We start from the raw sequence: 23,748 nt of genomic DNA, 5'->3' as shown, positions 1-23,748 counted from the left end.
CTCTTCAATATGGAATAGCAGAGAATAGTTGAGATATTCTCAACTCTTTTAAGTTCTGGGCTCTGCTTTCTTTCCAATTAACAATTCCATCTTTAAGTCACTTCTCTTTTCTCACATTTTACCACAAGCAGGCGAGAGTAGCCAGGCCACTCCTTCCACACTTTGCTTCGAAATTGCTTCAGCTAAATATCTAATTTCATCGCTTGTAAGGGCCACCTTCCACAAACACGAGAATACAAACACAATTCGGCCAAGTTTGTTTGGTTTTTGGCCACTTTATAACAAGCATGGCCTGCCCCCCCCGTTTCTAATAACATGTTCTCATTTCTGTCTGAGACGCCATCCTTCGCCGTCTGCAGTCCACGAGCTTTTTGCTCGAGATCACTGTTCTCCCGTTCTGAGCTCGCAGCAGAACACCTTGAAAAGTCCACTCATGGCAACATAGGCTCCTCCTAGCACGCACCCCCCCCCTTACTCTTCCGGTCCCTGCCCGTCACCGCATTCCAAAGCCACCTCCATCACGTCACGCATTTGTCAGAGCAGCACCCCACCTCTCAGTGCCTGCTTTCGTCAGGGTCCGTGTGGGCTGCTAAAAGAAAGTACCAGAGACTGTGTGGCTTACAGACAACAGAAACTGATTTCTCACAGGTCTGGAGGCTAGAAATCCAAGATCCTGGTGCCTTCTTCTGGGTGGCAGACGTCTCATTCTATCCTCCCGGGGCAGGCAGGAAGCTCTCTCCCGACTCTAATAAGGGCACTAATCCCATTCATCAGGGCTTCCCTCCCCTGAAAGGCCCCATGGGCAGATAACCTTCATACTGGACATTAGGTTTCAACAGGTGAATTTGCAGGCGGTAGGGGGGACGGAGGAGGGACACAAACATTCAGTCTACGGGAGTTGTCCTCTCTGACTTCTTGAAATTATGAATGGGGATAATGCAGCGAAGGGGGAGGGGTATAGATTTCCAGTGACTCTAACAACATGAGGCTGAGACCTTGGCCAGGTTTTCTATTCATTCCTTCATTCATCCATTCATTCATTTATTCATTCCACGAGCTGGGAAGATAGCAGTTTCGTGGAGCTGACATCCTTGTGGGACATACAATACAATACAGGCCCGTACCTGGCCCGGAAAACCAAAGACAGAACATAAGCCACAGGCCTCAGAGAAGTTAGACGATGCAGACAAGAGCATTAAGAATCTTGTAAGAAGGGTCACGTGCAACCCCTGGGGCCTGCTCTTGTCCGCTCCCTTCTCTCCCGGATTTCCCCTGTGAAGTCCCTCTCTGGGGAAAGTTTCCGAGCAACTTAGTCACACTCAGATACGAATGCCTGACCTATCATTACTCTGAGAAGTGTCTGCATTTCCTAACTTACAGGGAGGAGGAGATTCGAGGTCGTAGGAAGGGGTTTTAGGGACCTTCTCAGAGTCATCTCAGGCATCTGCTCCTAAGGGAGCCTTCGTCATGGCCCTGTCCTGGTTCGGCTTGTTTCGGCAGCCGCCAATAGCTCACTTGCTACAGAACACACAGAGCCTGAAGGGAGGCATGCTTGATACTGTCCATGTGCCTCTCCCCCAGAAGTTCTGCCCCCCCTTTCTCCATCCAGCCCTGTTGCCTCAGAGGCTGGCCTCTGAGGACTGCATCAAGGGATTTCTGTCTTCTTTTGGGTGGGCCCAGCTCAGGGGAGCCCCCAGCTGGAAATGGAGGAGGGGAGCAAAGAGAGGGCCGGTCTTTGTTTCTCTGCTCCCTCCCTGCCTGGCTGCTGGCTGCCAGGGGCTGCGAAGCCCTCCTGCCAAAGGTCACGCCCTCCTGCCAAAGGTCGGAGCTCCCCACTGGGGCTCGTCTTGCCTATAGCTACAGCCCCATCCCCAGCTTTAGGTAGAGCCTTTCTTTAACCATCAAGACCCGCGGCCCCTAGAGGGGGTCAAAGCCCCACGCTGGTGCTCCACCACTCCCAGGTGGGTCATCTTCTTACCGAGCTCGCCCTCGTGGTCCCACCAGCAAGGACACAGCTAGCAACACCAGCGATGCTCTCAGGTCAGACATAGACTCTGGGAGCCAGCTTCATTCTTAAGCTCCAAGGTCTTCAGAGGGACAGGACTGGGGAACATTCTATAAACAGTGCTTCCTCTCAAGATCAGTGGTGACTCCCCTCCAAAGAGAGCCAAACTCAGGGTGATGCCTAGAGGGACCCCAGTCCCTTGGTGCAGAGAAGCAAAGCCTCTGAACGGCCATGGCTTACCTTTCTGTGTTCAGTGGAGGGCTGTGGGCAGACGAACTGGAGTCCAAGCAGCAGGAAGGAACCCAGGACACTGAGAAGGAAAAAACAGCAACCATGAGTATGTCCCCTGCTGCAGCAGCACCCAGGGGAAGGCAGCGGCTCCCCCTCATCACCGGAAGGCAGAGATCAGACCAACCCCTGCCCTGGGATGGGACCCAGCCAAGGTGCCAAGGGCCAGTCTCGAGGGAGGGGAGGCAGCACAGCGCTGTGGGCTTGGCTAAGGCGAGGTACATCTGGGCTCAAACCCTTTCCCAACACCAGCGGGGTTTCTAAATCAGGATGTGCAACCTCAGGAGCCTCAGTCTTCTCCCGGGTAAGATGGGGCCAACAAAAGAAGCTGGCCCGGAGGTTTGCGGAGGCCGGACACAGAGAAACGGCTAGAGCACAGGCTTGGTCCTAGTGGAACTGGTCAGGTCATGCTAAAAGTGAGGCTCTGAGCCTGGCCAGGGAAGCTTCTCTCCTACACCCCAGGCTTCCCCTGGAGCCTTCCTTCTGCCCGTTCTTGGCCCTTGAGTGTCACAGATGTTCTCCATGGGTGGGATTAGCCGTGTTAAGCCCTATTGTCACCAGCCCTGATTAGGACTTGTCATCAAATAAAGGGAAGGTGTGGAATAGGAGCCAGCTGGCCCTTAAACAGCAGGGTGTGCGGAGAGGGATGTCGCTTTGGATTCAAACACATTGAGGATGGAATCCCAGCTCCACCATTCCCATCTGGGTGACCCTGGGCAAACTAGTGTCTCTGACCCTCATGGTCCTCACCTTCTGTAAGGGTCGCTGGGGATGACGAAGGTGAAAACACCCACCTAGTTAGTCAGAGGACAAACACTGTCAATTAACTAAAATGCCCAAAGTCCCTTGACTTGAAATCATCAACATTTGAAGCATCCCTGAAAAGAGGCCACTGTCCTACTTAGTTGTCTTTTGTATCCTTTTTTTTAGGGTTTAATCCTGAAGACAGCGAAGTGACCTGGGTGGTTCTCACCCTTTTCGGAGGCTTCCAACACAACTGTGAGATGGAAAACACTACTCCAGTCCAAGCAGAACTCACCGTGCGGAGGTGGACGTGAGGAAGCCTGTCTGAACATGGGAGTTAGGGCGTGTGGGGTTAGAAAAGGCTCCCACCATCTCAGTATCCTAAATGCTGCCCTAAGCCCCTCGTTGTAAGAAAATTAGCCAGGTCCTGGCAGGCCACCCAGAATGGATGTGAACAGACAGGTCAGAGACAGCAAGGGGGCAGGAAGTGGGGCGAGGGGGCCATGTAATGAATGGGGTGACAGATGCATCCTTTCCATGGTTGTCTTGGACTTGGCAGCTGAGGCTCCAAAGCAGAGGCCCAAGGGTAGTACATAGACACCCACTCCAAACAGGAAGGGCTGCACCATTTGCTGAGAACCAGAAAAGGAGGTGCCCCCGCTGCCCCACCCTAAGCCCTATACAAGGAGCAAGCCAGAGGGTGAGAGAAGTTCACCCTGTCCAGATTTCTTTGAAGAGAAATGCAGGAGCGCTGAGCACAGCCCCTTCCTGTCTTCTGGGAGAAGTCAGGGTTCCCTCCCAGGACAAGACAGGAGGGCTGCCATGTAGAAAGCTTTATCTGAGCCCCCATGTTAAGGATAGGAAGGACCAGTGCGAGAGTCTCCCCCTGAAAAGTATCTCAAGGACAAAACCCCGCTGAAGTGTCTGGAAGGGCAGAGTGGAGAGAAAGGGCTGGAGGGGAACATTTCTGGAACTTGCAGGAACAGAATATGCTGGCTTTTTCCTCTCAACTGAAGGCAGGCACCATGGATCACTGGGTTTAGGTTGTCTAGAAAAAACCTCACCAAAGGCTGCTCGCCAGGGTTAGGGGATCAGTGGTGGGTACCCATGGAGTACTGGACTTGGAGGAGGGTCATAAAGAGATGTGCAGCAGGACACCCCAAGTGAGGGGGATGTTCTCCAAAGGGCCACCCTAAGTGCCCCAGGAGAAGAGAATACAGAACTTAGACAACTGCCAACACCAGATCTCCAGCTGCACTCAGCCCATGGAAACCCTCTGCCCAGTTACCTCCCCTCTCCCCTGAGGCAGAGGGAGGGGCCAGGTGGAGAACTGGGCTTAGGAAGAAAATAGCCCCGCCCCCTCTCCCCGCTAAGAGGGGTCTGAAGCCCCACCCTCCCAGTCTGGGGGCAGAGAGACACTTTCACTTGAATGAGAGACTAAAATTTTTTATATCTAGCATGCTGGGTCCATAAAACTTTTTATATCTGATGGGACTTTTTTTTTTTCCCAACTAGACTTTTTTTTTTTTTTTGACAGAGATCACAAGTAGGCAGAGAGGCAGGCCGGGTGGGGTGGAGGGGTGCGGGGAGCAGTCTCCCCGCCAAGCAGAGAGCCCAAAGCGGGGCTTGATTCCAGGACCCCCAGATCACTACCGGAGCCGAAGGCAGAGGCCCAACCCACTGAGCCACCCAGGCGCCCCCCAGACGCCCCCCAGACTTTCTTTTTAATGTTGAATATCTATATGCAAAACCCTTCCAAGCAGGGGATCTATTCAGAAAAATAGAATATGAAATTAGTCATGAAGAGAATCAAAGAGCTGGCTTATAACTTGCCGAGGATCTGGGTCCAGTAGACTTTTCTGTGACGATGGAAACGTTCTATTTCTGCTCTATCCAGTGCACAGGTACACGGATCTCAGGGTGAAGTGATTCACATTTTAGATGAATACCAAAAACTATTGAAGGAAAATGAAAAAGTACAGGCATTCCACCAATAAAACTCTCCCTTCCTACAAGTACAGCTTCTTTGGACTTTTCTTTTTAAAGATTTGTTGATTTATTTTAGGAGAGAGAGAGCAGGGGGAGGGGAAAAAGGAGAGGGAGAAAGAGAATCTCAAGCAGACTCCCCACTGTGCTCAGAGCCCGGGTGTGGGACCCGATCTCAGGAGCCTGAGATCATGACCTGAGCCGAGATCAAGACCAGAGCCAAATTTGAGTTGGATGTTTAAGAGTCGGACTGAGCCACCCAGGCGCCCTTTCTTTGGACTTTTTGATACTTGAAAACAAGACTGCCCATTAACCTGCAACAAGCCAGAAAACTGCCCAAGATGTCCTCCAGCCACCAGGCAGGGGCATCTAAAGGAGTGGGTGTAAACATGCTGGTGGGACGAGAACAGGTATGTTCTAGCTGAATCCTTGCTGGATCCAGTTTGTCCTCCAAACCCAGGTGCGTGTGTATTACAACTAGTGAGTCTACGCTCCTTAGTTACATGAGCTGGCACAACTAACTCCTCTCTGGACCTCAGTTTCCCCATCTGTAAAATGGGAATAATATGACCTGCCCTGCCTCCCTCAAATTAGTCAAGGTGAAAGACAGCCTTCTCATGAACCTGTGCCTACAACTCTGAGCCACAGTAACATTCTGGCACTGTTTATTCACATTAAAAAAAAACAAAACAAAAAAAAAAACGATTGGTGTGGTTTTGTTAAAAAAACAAACAGCAGCTTCATAAATGTGTTACACACCTCAGTCCCTCCAAGTTCTTGGCAGACACCTAAGCCACATATTTGTAATGCAATCAGAAGTACTTTCTCATAACCACTCATCCCAGGCTGTTTCCATACCTTTCCAGGGGACATGGAGCAGGACAGGGAGTGGAGGATGAGAGGAGGGAAGGTTCTGGGTGTTCTCTGTCTCAGAGGAAGGGCATTCCAAGTTGCCTGGTCAACTCTACTCCCAGATACTTTTACAGCTCCTCCCCTCCCCTATTTTGGGTGTCTGCCCAAAGTTGTCCTTTCTCCATAAAGCCTTCCCCAGTCTGCACAAAAAGCTTCTTTCTTACTATCTCACAGTTGAGTCTTTATTCAGTTAAACTCCCTCCACCCACTAGACTACAAGCTCCATGAGATCAAGGAGTTGGTTTTATCCCTACTTTATTCCCCAGCATTCAGCGAGTATCTGCTATATAGTAAAAGCTTCATTTACTGAATTAATGAATGATGCCACATCCTCCTGACAACTTATGAAATTTTAAGACAAATGGAAATAGTATGAATTAACAGATTCAAAAATGCCCCAAGACACTTTGGGAGATTTTAAAAACTATCTCATGAGGGACTTATTAAGATCAGTTGTGCTTTTCAATTTCTATGTGATGCCCCCAAAATTTAGTCTCATCAGATTGACACAAGCTATGACAACAAAATGTTTGTTGGTGCCTCTTGTTGCAAAAATGCAACACAAATTCTATTTAACATTCAATTGCTTCTTTTCTTCACTGACCTGGGTCCTAGTGGACCTAAATGCATAGGGGTAACCGATAAAATTCATTCTGGAATAAACTCTTAGTTATTAAATGGGCTCTGCTCTGAATGGAATAGAATAAATTCCCCCAGAGGGGAAATTATTCTTTGGGCTGCAATAACAGCAGCCAGAGCAATATATAACCCCAAGGGCCAGATGAACCTCTGCCAAGGGCTGGAAGTTTCCCACCCCTGCTCAGCAGAGTCTGTTTTAGGACACCCCACCCTGCTCACGCATACCTATGTAATTGGTCCTCCGTAGCTGTGCCCACAACTGCCTCAAAACACCAACAATCTAGCCCAAACCCTTGTTCCTCCTGACCCAATTCAAAATTAATGTTGGGGCATTGGGAGAGCCTGTGTGTGTCTGTGTGTGTGCAACTCGTGTGTTATTTCACTTTGATAGTTTGCTTTGGCAAACTGTTCCCAGCTTGCAACATTTTGACAGATTGAAGGCTACCAGGGCCTTTGGCAAACAAATCGCACACTCCCCTCCAAGCGGCGGGGGAAGCCACATTCCTACGAAGACTTTCCGATTCACCTTGCAGTAGAAACGACCCAAGATTTCACATCAGAACACACAGGAGAAAAAAAAAATGCCATCTCCCCAGTATTGTTCTAGATCTTAAACACTGAATCATCTCATTGCCTCATGTAGAAAATAATGCTCATTGAAATTTGGCACAAGATTTATAGCATGGAACTGGGGCTCTGCTCTGGGCTTCTGGATTGACCCAGGTCAAGCCTACCTCACTCCCCATGCCACTCATCCTCAAATCTGGGTCGGGGGGTGGATCGCGTCACAGCCACCAGATACCTAGGCTCACCTCAATGAACTCAATACTTGAGCATATCAAGTAACAAAACAAGGAAAACAGGAAAGAAAAAAAAAAAAAGAAAAAGAAAAAGAAAACCACCACCAACAACCAAAACCCAAAAGCCTTACCTCTTCTGCAGTTAGTATAACCCAAGGGATATTTGGGAAGCAACCTGGAAACTAATAAAATTATACTGACCTTAGCGAAAGAGAGCCAAAATCTTAGCACTGAAGTGAAATCTCTACTTATGGTGCTCCAGAGATGAAAAAGGTTTGCCCAGCATGCCTGTCACCATGTTTGGCCTTCCTTTGACAGCAGTTAAGAGTAGAGGCAGACAAGAGGGGGCATTGGAAATGAAGGCTGGATGTTTTACCACTGATCTCCATGCTTCGGGTATAATTTCACTGAATCTCCACAACCATCCTACCCAACATTTTACTTATACCCACTTTTCAGGTAAGGAAATGGAGGCACAGAGAGGCGAAGTCATTTATTTGCTTATCGAAGGCCACACACACCTACTAGTGGCAAAGGCTGATTTTGATGCCAGCAGTCAGACCCCTGGCCCGGATGCTTAACCACCGTGCTCTGGGGCCTCGTTAACACAACACCCCTTTGAACCCCGCATTTCATCACATCAATTTTCTTCCCCAGTCTTAGGAGGCTGTGGCTTCACACATCTGTTTTACTTTCTGTCATGCTTGCAAAAATAATCAGAAAGTAAGTACATGTGATAAAACCTAGTTTATCCAGCCTCACTAGAGAACCTTTTAAATTTTAGAATAATTGAAGCTAACCATTTCAATCCCAACTTCAAAAAAAAAGGTACATTCTACTTATTTTCCTGCTTTCTTCTACAGAGCATGCTGAGCTGAAGTCACCTTTTCTGGATGGCTCGGGACCGCCAGTGTTGAGTGTCAAACCATTTGTAGAGCACAAGGTGGTAGCCTTGCAGCAGGGCAGGTTGAGAGGCGCAGACACCTGGGGTCTTCTGAATCCAGCGGGCCCTCTGCTGTCTCCTCCCTGCCTCCACATCCTTTAGATGCTTACTGCGCTGTGGCTGAGCCCATGTCCTCCTGATTCGGCTCCCTTTACCTCGGCCTTAGCTTCGGAACCAACCTGCAGCCAAAGCAAGACCAGCAGGCTCCGGGGAGGGGCCCGCCTGGCTTTCGTGGGGTGAAATGTTTCCGATCTGGAGCCTGGATTTGCAGACACCTACTCAATGCTTATTGGCTTTTATTGCTTATTTCCAGGTTCTCAACTCTAGAAGCCATTTGCGTTTTCTGAACCGGGGCCTCTGGAAAAGGGAGGTGTCTGTCACGGCCCGGCTTTGTAAGACACGACACCCTTCGGTACTTCTTGAGGGAATAGTTTCTGATACATCTTTCCAACGAGCAGGCTCTGGTCGACACAGCTCTGGTCCCAGCTCAGGGCCAATGAACAGCCAGTGGATGCAAGAAGGGAGACAGAAGAAGAACCAGAGGGAGGGCCAGAGAGGCAAAGTGCTGCCGTCATGCTCCAGCCATGCAAGTGTTTTCCTAAGAGCATCCCAGAATCCTCTGTTGGGAAAATTAAAGAACTGGCAAAAGGAAGATGGTCCTAAAAAGAGGATTTCCACAAGTTGGCAGTTACGCGTTCTAGCCCCTGAGGGAGTGAGGGGGGCAGTGTTCCCCGGAGGCCTATCCATCCCCTTGAGTCCATACGGAATGGGTGGCTGGCAGCCCAGTGATCACACCTTGACTCCACTGAACCCTTTTTGGTACAGAATGTTCTAGCAAATCCCACAGTCAAGTACTGAGTGATGAGGACATGATCCAGGTACAGGGCTGTGCCAGGCAGAAAGAAAAATCAATAGCGTCTGAATGCCTGCCTTCATTTTATAGGTAGGGGTTTGCCAGGGCAGTCCTCCAAAAAACGATTTTATTTCCTCCTAGCCTCTCGGCCTACCATTCAGAGGACTCTCCTACCAGGCTTCCCTTAAAAGATTCCAGCAGGTTCTAACCCGGTACCCTCGTACTTTTCGGCTCACACCAGAAGAGCTGCGTTCCTACAGAGTCAACTATGTTCCCAAACCTGTTTCTGCCAGTGGCTTTGGAAGTCCCTACAAATATTCAAGCAGTCCACAAACCCATGAAACGGAGCACCAAAAGAAAGAGTAGTTGTTAGCTGTTTCTACAAAAATGAAGCTGATGGCTTCGGAAAAGACTCGATAAGGCAAGTAGCCAAGAAAAAAAGCTGCTGGCAAATTAGGTGTGGATGAGACAACTGTAAATGATTAGGGGCAAAGATAATAAAAATCGAGAATCATCTGAACTCGGATTGCTTTGCAAATGTCTTTAAATTCTCACTCCACGTTAAAGAAACCCAAATGGAAACCCTAGATGATGCTTACGGGTGTGGTCTGCGCACGACGGACAATCAGGGGCTCCGGCTCAAAGAAAAGTCCTTGGCCCCACATCAAAACATAGTGAGTGAATGTACATGTGTTTTAAGTTAAAAATAAACTGTTAAAGGTGTGTGCGTGTATCATTTGTATGACTGTCTGCTTTAACCTGCTTTTGTAATTAACAATCCTCATCAGGAAAGAAAAATGTTCTACTTTCTTTTACTCAAAAGAGAATTATTAACTTATTCATTCAATATTCAACAAATATTTATCAAGCATCAACTGGGTAGTGGTTTAGATGAAGAAGGCTTACTCAAAGTCTCTCCGGCCGTAACACGATGCCGTTTAATCCTGATCATCAAACCTGGGCCCTTCTCTTTCTTCTCCCCCTCCTCCTCCCCCCTCCCCCTCCCCCCTCCACCCCCTCGTCCTCCCCTCCCCCTCCCCCCTCCTCCCCTCCCTCTCCCTTCCACTTTTCCTTCCTCTTCCTCCTCCTTCCTCCTCTTTCTTGTCTTCTTCCTTCCCCTATTTTTCCCTTCTCTGCCCCGTTTCTTGGTCACTGGCCTGGGGACACAGACTGAGCCCACAATCCTTCCCAATGGCCATAGATCTCTCAATCTCCATTTTCACTGACCCATCCTACCTCAAGCATCACTATTTGGGGCATTCTCACACAAACACGTCTTCTCAACCCACTTCTTATTTCCTTTCTGTCTTCAGAAGCTGTTTCAGGTCCCCCAGAATGGCCGCCTTTCTCTTTCTCATTTCCTCAGTTCCTTCTGGTTGTATTTCTAAGTGAAGTAGCTGACAGGCATTACAGTAATATTACTTTGCTGAAGTGTATATCATGGCAAAGAAAAGCTTTACATTTCAGAAGACTAAAACCAGACACTTGACCTAGGGCCATCAACCTGTAAACCCCTTAAAACAATCCAGAACCCTACTTCATAAGATCTATAAAAATCACCGTCTACCTCTGTAATCTCTCTAATTACATCTGTATTTCTTCAAAACCTACTATTCAAAATAAGGATCACCGAGTCAACGTTGTTCCCTGCCAACTTAACCACTTGTCTGGCATTTTCAACTGTTTTGTTTTCCTCTGTGTTTTCATTTCAAACGTCAGCGCCGTCGACTTAATACGAAAGCATGCTGCGAGGGACAGAATGAGCCCTTGACCAAGCAGACCTGCTCGAGAGAGAGAGTCCTCCTGGCTGGCCATGGTAGGTGGCCCTCCCCACTTGTACTCATACTCACTCTACAGAAAACTGTGTTTGCTTCCAGTCAATCACTAAACAAATACATAAAGTTGTAACACACACACATATTATATATATTTTTAAGGTGCATCATTTGGAGCAAGACTTTAAGAAATGTGTGTACTTCTGTTTCACTTAGTATCTCTTCTTCATTAAGTCGTAACAGGTGACAAAGACCCCCTAATGTGCCATGACCAACCCTTTGGCCCAAATGGATTTTCCTTGCCCTGAATTTGACATGGCATCCAGGCTCGTCTCCCGCTCAATGACAGCTCACTAACAAGAGTTAAGGTTTTAGTGTTGTTTTCTGCCCCTGGGTTTAACAGTGATTCTTTTTATGACTACGGACTCTGAGCAGGCCAGAGACACTCTTACCATGTTAATACTCAGGGTTTCTCTGTCTTTTTCAATGAGGGAGATGCTGGCTGGCTGCTTCTTTGTGGCTTGGCAAAAACTGGGGAGGGATTTTTAAAACCAGATCTCTGCCTATCAGAACAGTGAATCCCCTTAAATGGTCTTTCCTCTCAGGGATTCTCTTGGCAGCAAACTTCTTATTGTGACCTGTTTCCTCTTTAGGTACGCAAGTCCTCCAGCTTGTCCAATCGATCTTTATGTACTCGGTTGCCTTCATCAAAATGAACAAGCCCTTAACATCTGTGTGTGTTCATGTTGGATCATCTACCAGTGTTATCAAAGACAACTCACTCTTAAAGTAAACACAGCCCTTTGCCCAAGAGTATTTTTTAAAGCATTTATGCAAAAGTCACTCTAGCTCTGTTTTGTTTTTCAGATTAAAATAGATTTACAAGGCCTTAGAAACAATGCAAAATGGCTTATGAGTACCTGGCCTAAGGTACTCATGGAAAGCACCAGCTGAGCTCTTGCAAAGAATCACCCAACCTCAGAGCTCACAATGTGCTCTCTCCTTACAGTAGAGACATTTCTTACAAAGAAATGTCCTGCTGAGTCGCCCTGTTCAAGCGACCTCTTCGGAAGGACCCTAACACGGGGGGCCTGATAAGACTTTCGGAGTTCCATCCCAGGGGTAACAAGACCACATCTAGCTTTCAACAACTCCCACCCTGCTCACTTCTAACCTGTGGGCAATTTCTCCGAGAAAATGAACAGCCTGGAGGGGAGTCCCCAGGCACCCCTTGAAGAGAGACAGGCTCCAACCACCAATCAGGTCATTACAAGAGGTTCGTTGTTTTTGCAGGGGCATCGGTTAAAATTATGAAATTCCATCAAGAAAAAAAACTTGGCAGAAGGGAGCTCTCCCAAGCAATGGCCTTCCTTGTGTGCCTCGGTGGCCACATTTTGGAGGATCCTCAGTACTTGTCGGGGCCTTTCTGATGGTGGCCAGACTTACACCTGCTTCCCACATGGTGAACCCAGCTTTGGTCACCCACTGCTCTTTTCAAACCGGTTCAGTATGTGACTGTGACCACTTCTCTATCCCCCACTGGGTCCTGGCACTCACACACGCTGTGGTCCTGAGCTGACTCAGTGACCCAATGGCATTGCTCACTGCCCTGTGCTTAGACAGGGGGCCATCGGAGCTTCTACAAACAGGATGCATAGCTCGTGTCTTGAAATACCCTTTAAACTGCTTTTCAGGGGCGCCTGGATGGCTTAGTGGGTTAAGTGTCTGCTTTCGGCTCAGGTCATGATCCAGGATCCTAGGATCGAGTCCCACATCAGGCTCCCTGCTCAGTGTGGAGCCTGCTTCTCCCTCTCTCTCTCCCCCTCCCTCCCACTCATGCTCTCTCTGGCACTCTCTCAAATAAAAATATAAAATGTAAAACATTAAAAAAAATTTTTTTAATTAAAAAAGAAAGGAAAAGTTTGAAGAACAGACTCAGCAGCACAGACGGCAGGTCCAGAGCCACAAGCTCTCCTCCCCACCCCTGCAGCGTGCATCCCGGATTTAGCAGCACGGTCTTCCTACGCACAAAACAGAGATACTACTGCTCATCCTACTTAGCTTGCCTGGTTGACATCAGGATCAAATAGAAAATGCAGGTGAAGGTCAAGATGTTCTGAGCAGAAGGAACCAGAGAGGTCATTTTAAAGCACAGCAGATCAATGAAGTCAAAATCGGTACTGATGGGCCGGAGGACCCAAACTGTGTGAAGTTCTCCAGGTAATTCTAGTGCGCGGCCAGGATACAGACCCACAGATTCAGGAACATCTTTACTCAAAAATATAAATCTTAATCCTGGAGGGCCCCTGGGAAATAGTAGAGCACAGAGTAGCAGCGAAGCTGCCTAGATCTCAGTCCGAGAACCTCTCCCCACAGCACACGGCTCCCTAGGGCTTGCCGCCCTCGTGAAGAGCAAACTCACCACACACACACACACACACACACACACAGGGTAGCAGAGAGATCGCTGACGTGCAGACCCGTGAGGCCAGTAACTGCAGAGACTACACTGTAAAACTCAAATATTGAATTTCCTATTTTCCCGCTGTCTTTTTTAAAAGGTTCTCCACTTACCTGAACGACCCCATGAAATGAGAAACCATGATGCTCGGCGTCCTGGAAGAAGCAAGGGTGCCTGTGAGATGTTACTAATTTTCCACAGATGGGAGTGGTGTCCGGCTCCTGCAGAAGGAACAACAATACGATGTTCAGCATCATTTGCTTAGGAAGATCCTAGAGCCTTAGTGGACCAATGAAACCAGAAGTGAGCAAATGGAAGACATTAAAACAAAAATGTCACCGCCCAGTTGTGGTTACAAGATTTCCCAATCGAAATCCAATTATATAGGCACAGGAGGTAACAAATTTATAGAACACTTAGTACACGGGTTGATCCATAAAAGATGTTCCATAAATTACTATTAGTGCGATTGTCTCAGAGTCCGGCTCATAGCAGAGTTAGCATTGGGCAAAAGATGGCGTTGGAAACCTAGTTCCCTCTATGAAAGGCTCCGTGACCATAGGAAAGTCATCTCTCCTCTGTGTGTCTTGGTTTTCCCAACTGTACTGTACAGCTAAAAATACAGCCTAACAGTCAAAAGAAATGGACGGATACATGGCACAGTGGGAGGAGCCTTGAAAACACTGCCCTATGTGAAAGAAACCAGCCCCAAGAGGATACGTACTACATGGTTCCATTTACAGGAAATGTTCGGAATAAACAAACCTACAGAGACAGAAGATACATTAGTGGTTGCCAAGGTCAGGAAGGTGGGGAGGGGCTCACAGAAGGTACAAGGTGTCCTCCTGGGGTGACAAAAATGTTCTCCAATTACACTGTGGTGACGGCCGCACAATCCTGTCAAGGTATTAGCAATCACTTAATCATAGGCGTCAAATCAGTGAAGGGTACGCAATGTGAATTATATCTGTGATGCTGTTTTAAAAATGCAGCCTGAGAGCTGCCACCGGTGGTGGGGAATCAGGGAGTGGACACACGGGCTGTGCTCAGCCCAGCGCCTGGCACCAAGCGGCATACATCCTCAAGTCGCTCTGCCGACATCAATGCACAAAGAGGTCAGGCGACTCTACAACTGTGTGATCACAGTAAAAACACGACGGTAGGGGCACCTGGGTGGCTCGGTGGTTAAAGCCTCTGTCTTCGGCTCAGGTCATGATCTCAGGGTCCTGGGATCGAGTCCCGCATCAGGCTCTCTGCTCAGCAGGGAGCCTGCTTCCTCCTCTCTCTCTCCCTCTGCCTACTTGTGATCTCTTTCTCTGTCAAATAAATAAATAAATCTTTAAAAAAAAAAAAAAAAAAAAAACTAAGACAGTAGAACCCCTTTACTCAGAAGCCCTTACTAAACAGACTGAACACCGTCAAATGAGCCAACAGTGTCAAAGGTAAATTATAAACAGCATCAGAAAGCATGGGATGGGAGGCTTGGCTGGAATGTAGTAGAACCTGGGAAGAAAATTCATGACCCAGCCTCCCCTCTTCTTGCATCTCCTTTCAGGAAAAGGCAAATAGAAGAAGCAAGGTTTCAAGGGGTCCTCTCCAACAAAGCCAGTTTTCCAAAATCACTGGTTTCCACATTCTTCCCAGGACTTGAAATTTCCTTCCTCCTAGAAAAGGATAGGGTAGGGAGGGGGAGATAAATTATAAGGACTTAAGAAAAGACAGCCATGAGAATCAGAACATTCCATTTCCAGGGAAAGATAATCAAGATTTTAAAAGTTACCACCAGCCCTATCTGGGTCTGTTAAGAAAGGAAAGCCTCTTAACTGTAATCACCCCTAATTAGCCATCAGCAACTCATGAAATTACTCATGGCATTGAAGACCCTCAAATTCTTGGGTCTCAGCCAGAAGTCAGCTGAGATCCACCAGGAAGAAGGCCAACAAGTGTAAACTAGAACAGTTGAAACTCCTCTGAATCCAAAGCAGGGTCGTGCTCTTGGCTGAGGAGTGGGTATGTGCGAAGACAGGATTTGACTCGGGAGGAGGACAAAATCTTTGCCGAGCTGCTAGTAATAATCAACTAATCAACAATTATTTACTTATTATGAGATTCAAGGAAAGGATGAGCGAGTGTAGTTCTGGCTTTATAATCTAGCTTCGGTAGATAAGATTTAAGGACATGGAATTGTCTGAGGAAAGGATAGTGTTATCTAGAACAGCACGGGGTAAACAGTATTATCCAGAGACCCTAGGCACAAATCAAGCTCGATACACCATAACCAGCACGACCCAGGTTTGAGGCCAACATCCTCGTTCATGAACCAGCTGACCTTCGGCATTACCACTCTTGTCTCTCAGTGTCCTCATCTGTAAAGTGGGGATCCTTTTCGAACTACCATAGTGTTGTTGTGAGTATTAAATATTAAGACTGCACGAACTGGGTGCTGGACACACACACACACGCACGCGCGCGCGCGCGCACCCGCGACACCGCAGCCATGGTCTCTGTCCTCAAGGAACGGAGTCCAGATGCCGGAGGACTACATACTTTAACTACATACTTTAACCACGGAAACTGAAGGAACATTACAGTTGTACTAAGCACCTGGAAAGAAGTCTAAGGTGCCTCAGAAAGGATACCGGGCACTGGTCAGGGAAGGGTCCGAATGAGGAAGTGACGTTTATGCTGGGGCTTGGTGGGTAGGCAGGTGTCAGCCAGGTGCGGAGGGGACACTGCAGGGGGAGGAAGCCCTGCGTGGACAGGCCAGGCGTGGGAGGACCAGGGAGGAAGAGGGAAGCCGTGTGGTACAACATGGCAGTGGAAGGCGAACGTGAGAGGACCCGACCCCCTATGGAGAGCTAAAATCCCCAGCATGTGGTAAATGAACCGCCAAGGGCATGAGGGAAAGGGAAGTGCCAATGATGACATCCTCCAGACTTCCAGTGGATGGAAGTAGCAAAACCAGGTGCCAACGGAGCTTTTCTGGGTTTGTCAGGAAAGGAAGGGTGATGCTGAGGAAAGAAGATGTGTTGCAAAGAAATGGCTTCCAAATCTGACAAGTCAGCCAGAAAAACAGCTTAAATTATCAAAACAATTTGAAAATAGATTTATAGTCACTGCTAAGAACTGTAAACCCTGTCCTCTCTGTGTATTTTGCCTTCAGACATTTGCTGACAATAGAATGAAGCCATCATGATTAGCGTGTCATCTTAAAATGGGATTTCTTTCATCTTTATCTTATCCTTTTATTCTTTTTTTTAAAGATTTTATTTATTTATTTGACAGACAGAGATCACAAGTAGGCAGAGAGGCAGGCAGGGTGGGGGGAGGGAAGCAGGCTCCCTGCTGAGCAGAGAGCCCAACGTGGGGTTCGATCCCACTGGGATCATGACCTGAGCTGAAGGCAGAGGCTTTAACCCGATGAGCCACCCAGGCACCCCTCCTTTTATTTTATTCTAAGAGAGAAGAGAGAACATATGGCGGGGAGTGGGGCAGAGAGAGAATCCCAAGCAGACTCCACACCCAGCACAAAGCCCAATGTGTGGCCTGATCTCGTGACCCTGAGATCAGGACCAGAGCCAAAATCGAGAGCCAGATGCCTAACTGACTGAGTCACCCAGGTGTCCCAATCTCATCCTTTTAAAATGTATATTTGGGATGTATGTTTTATGTGGTCATATCATACATTAGTTAAAAAAGGATAATAACCAAACAGTACCCGGGACTTACACGTGTAAACATTTTTTACCAATGGAGGGTGCAATCAAAACCGTCTGGAGGCCACTAACCTAGAATGATTTTTAAATAACTTCTTAATCGGACTTGATTCACTACTTTTTTTTTTTTTTTTAACATTTATTTAATTAATTTATTTGACAGACAGAGATCACAAGTCAGCGAGAGGCAGGTAGAAAGAGAGGAGGAAGCAGGCTCCCTGCAGAGCAGAGAGCCCCATGCGAGTCTCGATCCCAGGAGCCTGGGATCACCACCTGAGCTGAAGGCAGAGGCTTTAACCCACTGAGCCACCCAGGTGCCCCGCTACTTTTATCTCATGGTATGGCTGATGAGCTTGTCCAGCAGAGCTGGGAGCTGCTCTGTTTCCTGGGTTCACTTGTCCTTCCATGATTACTGTGGTGTTAAATCAGTCCTACTTTTCAAACTGCGGGTCACAACCCCTTAGTCTGTCATGGAATCAATTTTGTGGGCCATAACCTACCCTTTTTTTTTTTTTTTTTTTAATTTACTTCTTTATTTTAGGGGAGGGAGGGGCAGAGAGAGAGATTGTCTAGCACACTCCCCGCTAAGTGGGAAGCCCAACACAGGGCTCGATCTCACAACCCTGAGGTCATGACCCAAACCAAAATCAAGAGGTGAGGCTTAACCAACTGAGCCCCCCAGGTGCCCCATAATCTGTGCACCTGAAAGAGAAAAGTGAGAGAGCAGAGAAGCTCACGGTGTCCATCGCACACGGGGAGGGTAACCGCGCCTCGCTACAGATCACGGAATGGTTTAAATGCCCTTGCTCAGGAAGACCAGAAGTCATGGCAGGGTTCTAACTGATCAGGCAGGATAAAATCATGAAGATGAGGTGAAGCCACATTATCCAAGCCCCCGAAAAGCCACACCAGGAGAATTTTGATGAGTTGGCCGAAAAGAGCCATTGTAGGTTCTGGACCAGGGAGGTTTGATGAGGGAAGTTTCCCGAAAATTCATCTGGCAACACTGTGCCAAGCTAGCGAGCTGAGGAAACATGCTCTCTGTGGAGCCGATTCTGCTTTTTGAGGTTTGCTTCTGTTGATTTATAACTTTTCTTGACAGTGATCAAAAAACCCAACAATCAAGTTCCAACATACACTCCCTGGGCGATGAAGGCCAGACCCTATCTCCTTTCCATAAAAATACTGCAAGAAGGCAGAAGAGTTGCCTGATTCAGGTCAGGCTAAAGTCACAGTCCCCACACACCAGGAGGAAGTGTCAGGGGATTCCAAGGCTTAGTATGGTGGAGACCAAAAGAGCTACAACAGGTCTAACCTGGGGCAGAAAATGCTTCCGGATCCCAGAAGAGGCCATCGTGCCCTGGATAATGGCACTGTTTTGCTGCCTCTACCCCAGAGGCCCACCTCTGAGGATCTTTCCTTCCCGTTCTCTTCATGGCCTGACCAGAACTCCTGGAAAAACCCACCCGATTTCCACATACCTTCGAAGAGAAGGGTCTTCTCAGCCTCTCGTGTCTGGGTTCTGAGAAACCCACTCCGAGGCCACCCCCCAAATCCAGGGTCAAGTTCCACTTCCTTGCCTTCCCCCCACACTTGCGCTTCTCCCTCTAGAACTCCCTTGATGGAAAGTAACCAATCGCACAAACAAAACCCCCACTCCCTGTGGCAGGGGAAGGGACTCACCCCAAGAATGAGGACCAGGGATTCCAGGAGGCAGTTTCAGACACTCAATAAGCAGTGGGGGCAAGTCTCAGAAGCTGCCCTTTCCTTTGTGAAAGCCACCCCTTGAAGGTCCTGACAGAATGAGAGCCTCAGGATTGGGCCTATGTTCAGCCCTATCCTGTCATTACCAACACCTTGTTCATCTCCGCCATCATTCCTGCCAACTTTCTTCTCACAGACCGCGGCCAGCCGTTTTCATGCCTCCTGACATTCTAGTTGTCTATGGATGAAAGGACCAGGATGTAGGCTCCCAACATCGTTGTCCAATCCACGACTGTCTTCCATTATCAGTCAAGGGGAAGAGGAGTCAGGAACCAGCTTTTACTAAGCATCTGATATGGGACATGAATCATGCGATTTAATCCTCACAGTAAACCTGAGGCGATAGGGTAGGTGGTGGGTAGGCCTGGGACTTGAGCACAGATCACCAACACCAGAGCTGGTCCTTTTTTCATTCTATTAGACTTGCTGCCTCCCACCCAGCAGAGATTCATGCTCAGCTAGACATTTAGTAAATGGATGGATGGATGGATGGTTGGTTGGATGGATGGATGGTTGGTTGGATGGATGGATGGATGGTTGGATGGATGGATGCTCCCCTCAGGGACTAGGTGTGCCTCCCCAATTTGCTGGCAAATGAAACACTGTAAGACATGAATATTTACTGTGCCATGAGCTTCGTTTAGAGCAAAGCAAACCAAGATGAGCCACTTAATAATCTATTGTTTCAGATTATAATAATCATGAGGCTGAGGATGCTAGCAAACATCTACTCAATGGCTACCATGTGCCAAATGTCATTCTCCATGCGTGATATACCTTAGCTCATTTTATCCTCACAACCACCTTATGAAAGGAGTACCATAGGGAAATGGAGGTACAGGGAAGTTAAGTCACTTTTTCGAGCCAGCCAGCTAGTAGGTAGGGGAGTTAGGATTCAAATCCAGGCAGCCTGAGGCCAGATTTTATGCACTAGATCATCATTTGACACCGCCTTCTAACCCTCATCCAGACAGGACTGGCTTAAAAGATCAGAACAGAGACATGTGACTTTCACTTCTTAGACAACAGGGCCCAGGACTGATTTCTCTCTGCCCTTGTGGATACTCAGTCAACAAATGGCTGCCCTAGAACCAGAAGGAAGACGGTGACCGCTCCCCCTCCCCAACAGACCTGTGCTGCCTCCACGGAGGGCGCGCCCCTCCCAAGCCCTCTGGTGGCTGTCATCCTGCCCCACAGCCCCACAGCCCTTGCACAGAATCTCGCCCGGGGCAACTGGGTATTCAGGCCAGGGTCCCAGGAACCTCCCAGCCAGGTCCCATTTCCAGCCTCTTCCAGCGGGGCGAAGCCAGCCACGAGAACATTCCCTCCCCATCCTCTGTGCTCGCTCTTGCGTCCTACCCCCTTGCAGGGCTTGTCCTTTCTTCTCTGTCCTAGGCAAACTCAGCCACATAATTCATTTCTTCCCGAGACTCCATTCTGCAAACTGCTGGCTGACCCGGACCAACCTGCAAACCCACAGAATCCAATTTAGGAAAAAATGTTTGAAGAGCCATTGAAACTCCCTGGATACTTTCAAGCAAACACATTTACAGCCGGTTACTCAATTACTAAAACACCTACCCCTCCTTTCTTACCTGGAGGAATTGGTAATCAGCACAGATTAGTTAGGGATTTCAATACAAATTGCATCATTTTCATGGTCATTAACACTGGTGTGGTTTACATTTGTTTTCAGTCCTAAAAAAACGTTTCCCAGGTAACTAAGGAGAATATTCAAGGTCAGAAAAATCGGGAAGGCAAGAGATTTAAAATAAATGAGCCATTTGTTCCTGCTTCTGTACAAAGTTGCTTTTTCAATTTCGAATGACACAATACTATGGATCACAGGCAGAAGATCTTTTCTTTTCCCCAAATATTACGTAGTCATTTGATTACAGCACTTGATAAATGTGGTTAAATGTCTTTACTTCCCAGTAAGTCTCCAGCAGAACTCCAGTCTAGCAATTGTCACAGTGTATCACTGTGACTTGCATTTGTCTTTCACCCTTCTAACACAGAACTACGGAAGAGCACAGGCTCTTCTAAAAGGCTTGTTTTTTACTTTCTGAAGACTAGAACAGCGCCTGGGGCACAGTAGGTGCTCTGTGATGACAGAAAGAATTTACATTCAGTCTCACTTGGAGGGCTTTCTCTCCAAGTGATCACACTGTGTTTCCAAGCTACTGTTGCCCAGCCCAGGCCCTGAACAGCCACTTTGCTTCCATGGTAATTGTTAAGGCTTTCTGAAATTAACATTATTGATGACAGTCTCCAGCCCCCTCCCGAAGCCTCCAATATGCAAATAAACAGCTGTGATGGGCTGCTGGCCACCCCTACCTAGGGATCAAAAACACCCAGAAACAGACCCAGCCCTCCTCCCCACTCAGGACTCCATCTCTCCCCAGCACCCTTTGCCAAGAGCAGTTTGTAATCCCCGCATTGTAGTTATCAAAGGAAACAAGATCAGACTCCCACAGCTGAGCTCTGCCTGAGAACCACAGACCGGCTGCCCAGGACCTCTCCCAGATGATCATCCAGCTCATTCCAAAAACCAGCTTGGTCAGAGACAGGTGGCCATGGGACTAATGGCAGCTTTGGCTCAGGCTGAGCCTTGGCTCCTTTTTCCTGTCGGGGAAGGAGAGTGGACCAGATGCACTAACTCTAAAAGAACAGATTCCTAGAGGGCAATTACCTCATTCGTCTACAAAATGGGTCCAGGTGAGACTTCAGCGCTGGGAGGAAGATAGTGCATGTGGTATTTTTCCAGGAAAAAAATTCTCTATAAAATTAGGCACGTTTATATATGTTCTCAAGACAACCCTAGAAGGTAGGTGCCCTCGACCTCCCCATTATACAAGAAGGGAAGCTGAGGCTGTGAGCAGTGAGGCACTATGTCCGCAGTCCCAGAGCTAGTGAGTGAGCGGCAGGATTCGAATCCCGGCCACTGGAAAGCAGTCTCTCGCGACTCCTGAATGCACTCCCTCAAATACACATTTCCAGGAAGCTCTCGTGTTCACACTGACCTAGTGCACAACCCTCAGACTGCAGCACAGGCCTCAGCAGCGGGGAGCCACTGTGTGTGAGGCTGTGTTCCGCACTGCTCACGGCAGGGCGGCTTTGGCCTTGAGTCCTGGAGATGTCCTCAGGACCCACACGCATTTGCCTAGCCAGAACACATCCCGGCTTCGTACTGCTCGGTCACCACCAATCAGCCAGTCACACGCTCTGCCCTCAGTGCTTCTGAATATCGAGGGGAAAGGAGTTGCCTTTTTTTTTTTTTTTGCTTGGCTCTTGGGGCTTCTTCTGCATTGACATCTGAATTATGTCATTATTTTTTTAAGTGATAGAAATCTAGTCAATGATTTGTAGCAATCACTGCTGTGTCGTGGATGCCGAGAGGTTCCATATGTCTTCACAGAAAGAAGCAGAAGCTTAGCAAATGACTCTTACTTCCTTTACACAATTCTGTGATGGACCGGTATTAGGCAAAGCTGAAATCAGGTGCTGTGATCAAAAGATTACGATAATGTGAAACAGACAGCCATGTCATGAATTAGGAAATATACTTAAGGAAACCAAGAGAAGCAAGTCATTGGAGTCAGAGGTCACACAGAGGTCAAGGGGGACAATACAAGGGCACTGGCTGTAGAAGAAAGAAACCGTTACCATAGCCTTTTTCTCTAGTGTCAGTGGCCATGCAAATCTGTACTCTTCCTGTCTCTTGTGTCTGCTTTGTTGATGCTCCCTGTGACCCAAACCAGGACAAGAAAAAGATCAACCGTAACTCAGCCTCTATGAATGAGCTGTGCATGCATGGAAAGGACTCTGGACCTCTCTGATCATTGTCTCAGGGCTCTTTCCTCTCCACTCCATCTTCTACCAGGATCAGCCCGCTCCTCACTGAGGTCCTTACAGTGTGTCTCTGATTTCCCTGTGAACCTTTTTCAACCATCAGATGGGCATGTTTCTGGGTTCTCTACTCTGTGCCACTCACCTATGCGATTGTCCCACTGCCAACATGACACGGTCTGGATCTGTGTAGCTACTGAAGCCTTGAAACCTGGTAGACAAATTCCTCCTACTTCATTTTTCTTCTGCAAAATTATTTTAAGAAGTCTGACTACAATGTACCATGGTATGGATTTCTTTGGGTTTAACTTGTTGGAGAGTCACTAAAGTTTCCTGATTTCTACGGGTCTGTACCTTAGCCTAACCCCAGGAAGTTTTAGTGCACTGAGTATTTTTCAGTCCCACCTTCTTTCTTCTGCCTTAGGATTTCAGAGACATTATTATAGTCCTACAGCTCCCTGAGGATCTGTCCTTTCCCCCCTTCCCCTGTCTGTTTTCTCTCTGTGGCTCAGATCCGGTCATTTTTATTGTTACATCTTCAAATTCAGTGATTTTTTTTTTTTTCCTCTGTCATCTCCGTTCTGTGGTTAAGTCCATCCCCATGAGATTTTATTTCAGTTATTTTATTTTTCACCTCGAAAGCTGTCATTTGATTCTTCTTCATGTCCGCTATTTCTCTTCTGAGACTTCCTTTTTTTTTCCTCCTTTGTCTCAAGCATGTTCATTGCTCCCTGAATCATTCTATGAAGCCTGCTCTAAAGTTTGCCAGATAATTCCCACATCTCCATCATCTTGGTGTTGGCCTTGATTGTCCTTTTTCATTCAGTTGGAGATCTTCCTGGTTCTCGGTGTGATGAGTAATGTTCAATCAAAACCTAGATGTTTTAGGTATCATGTTATGAGGCTCTAGATCTTACTTAAACCTCCCATTATAGCTGGCTGCCTTTGAGCCTGCTCCTGCAGGGGAAGGAGGACCCCATATCATTTTGGCCAGGGGAGATGGAAGCCCAGAT

At 47.8% G+C, this 23,748-nt stretch overlaps 1 protein-coding gene across 2 annotated transcripts in view; it reads right to left on the bottom strand.

The window, feature by feature from the left end:
* The window catches only part of THSD4 (thrombospondin type 1 domain containing 4), a 564,345-nt gene that overhangs the window by 528,271 nt on the left and 12,326 nt on the right, over positions 1-23,748 (bottom strand). Inside the window, exons 2-4 of one of the 2 annotated variants that reach the window (XM_059180552.1) lie at positions 20,246-20,352; positions 13,520-13,627; positions 2,246-2,315 (exon numbers count right to left, since the gene is read on the bottom strand). In XM_059180552.1, the coding sequence (XP_059036535.1) occupies positions 2,246-2,315; positions 13,520-13,548 (99 nt within the window). In that variant the 5' untranslated portion in view covers positions 13,549-13,627; positions 20,246-20,352. The remainder of the gene's footprint in view (positions 1-2,245; positions 2,316-13,519; positions 13,628-20,245; positions 20,353-23,748) is intronic. The other variant, XM_059180551.1, reaches the window with a different exon arrangement.

This window comes from Mustela lutreola, chromosome 7 (genome assembly GCF_030435805.1).
Source record: "Mustela lutreola isolate mMusLut2 chromosome 7, mMusLut2.pri, whole genome shotgun sequence".
In the NCBI taxonomy this organism is placed as follows: Eukaryota; Metazoa; Chordata; class Mammalia; order Carnivora; family Mustelidae; genus Mustela; species Mustela lutreola.
Note: the sequence above shows the minus strand (reverse complement) of the source record. Positions and strands in the feature narration are given on the sequence as shown.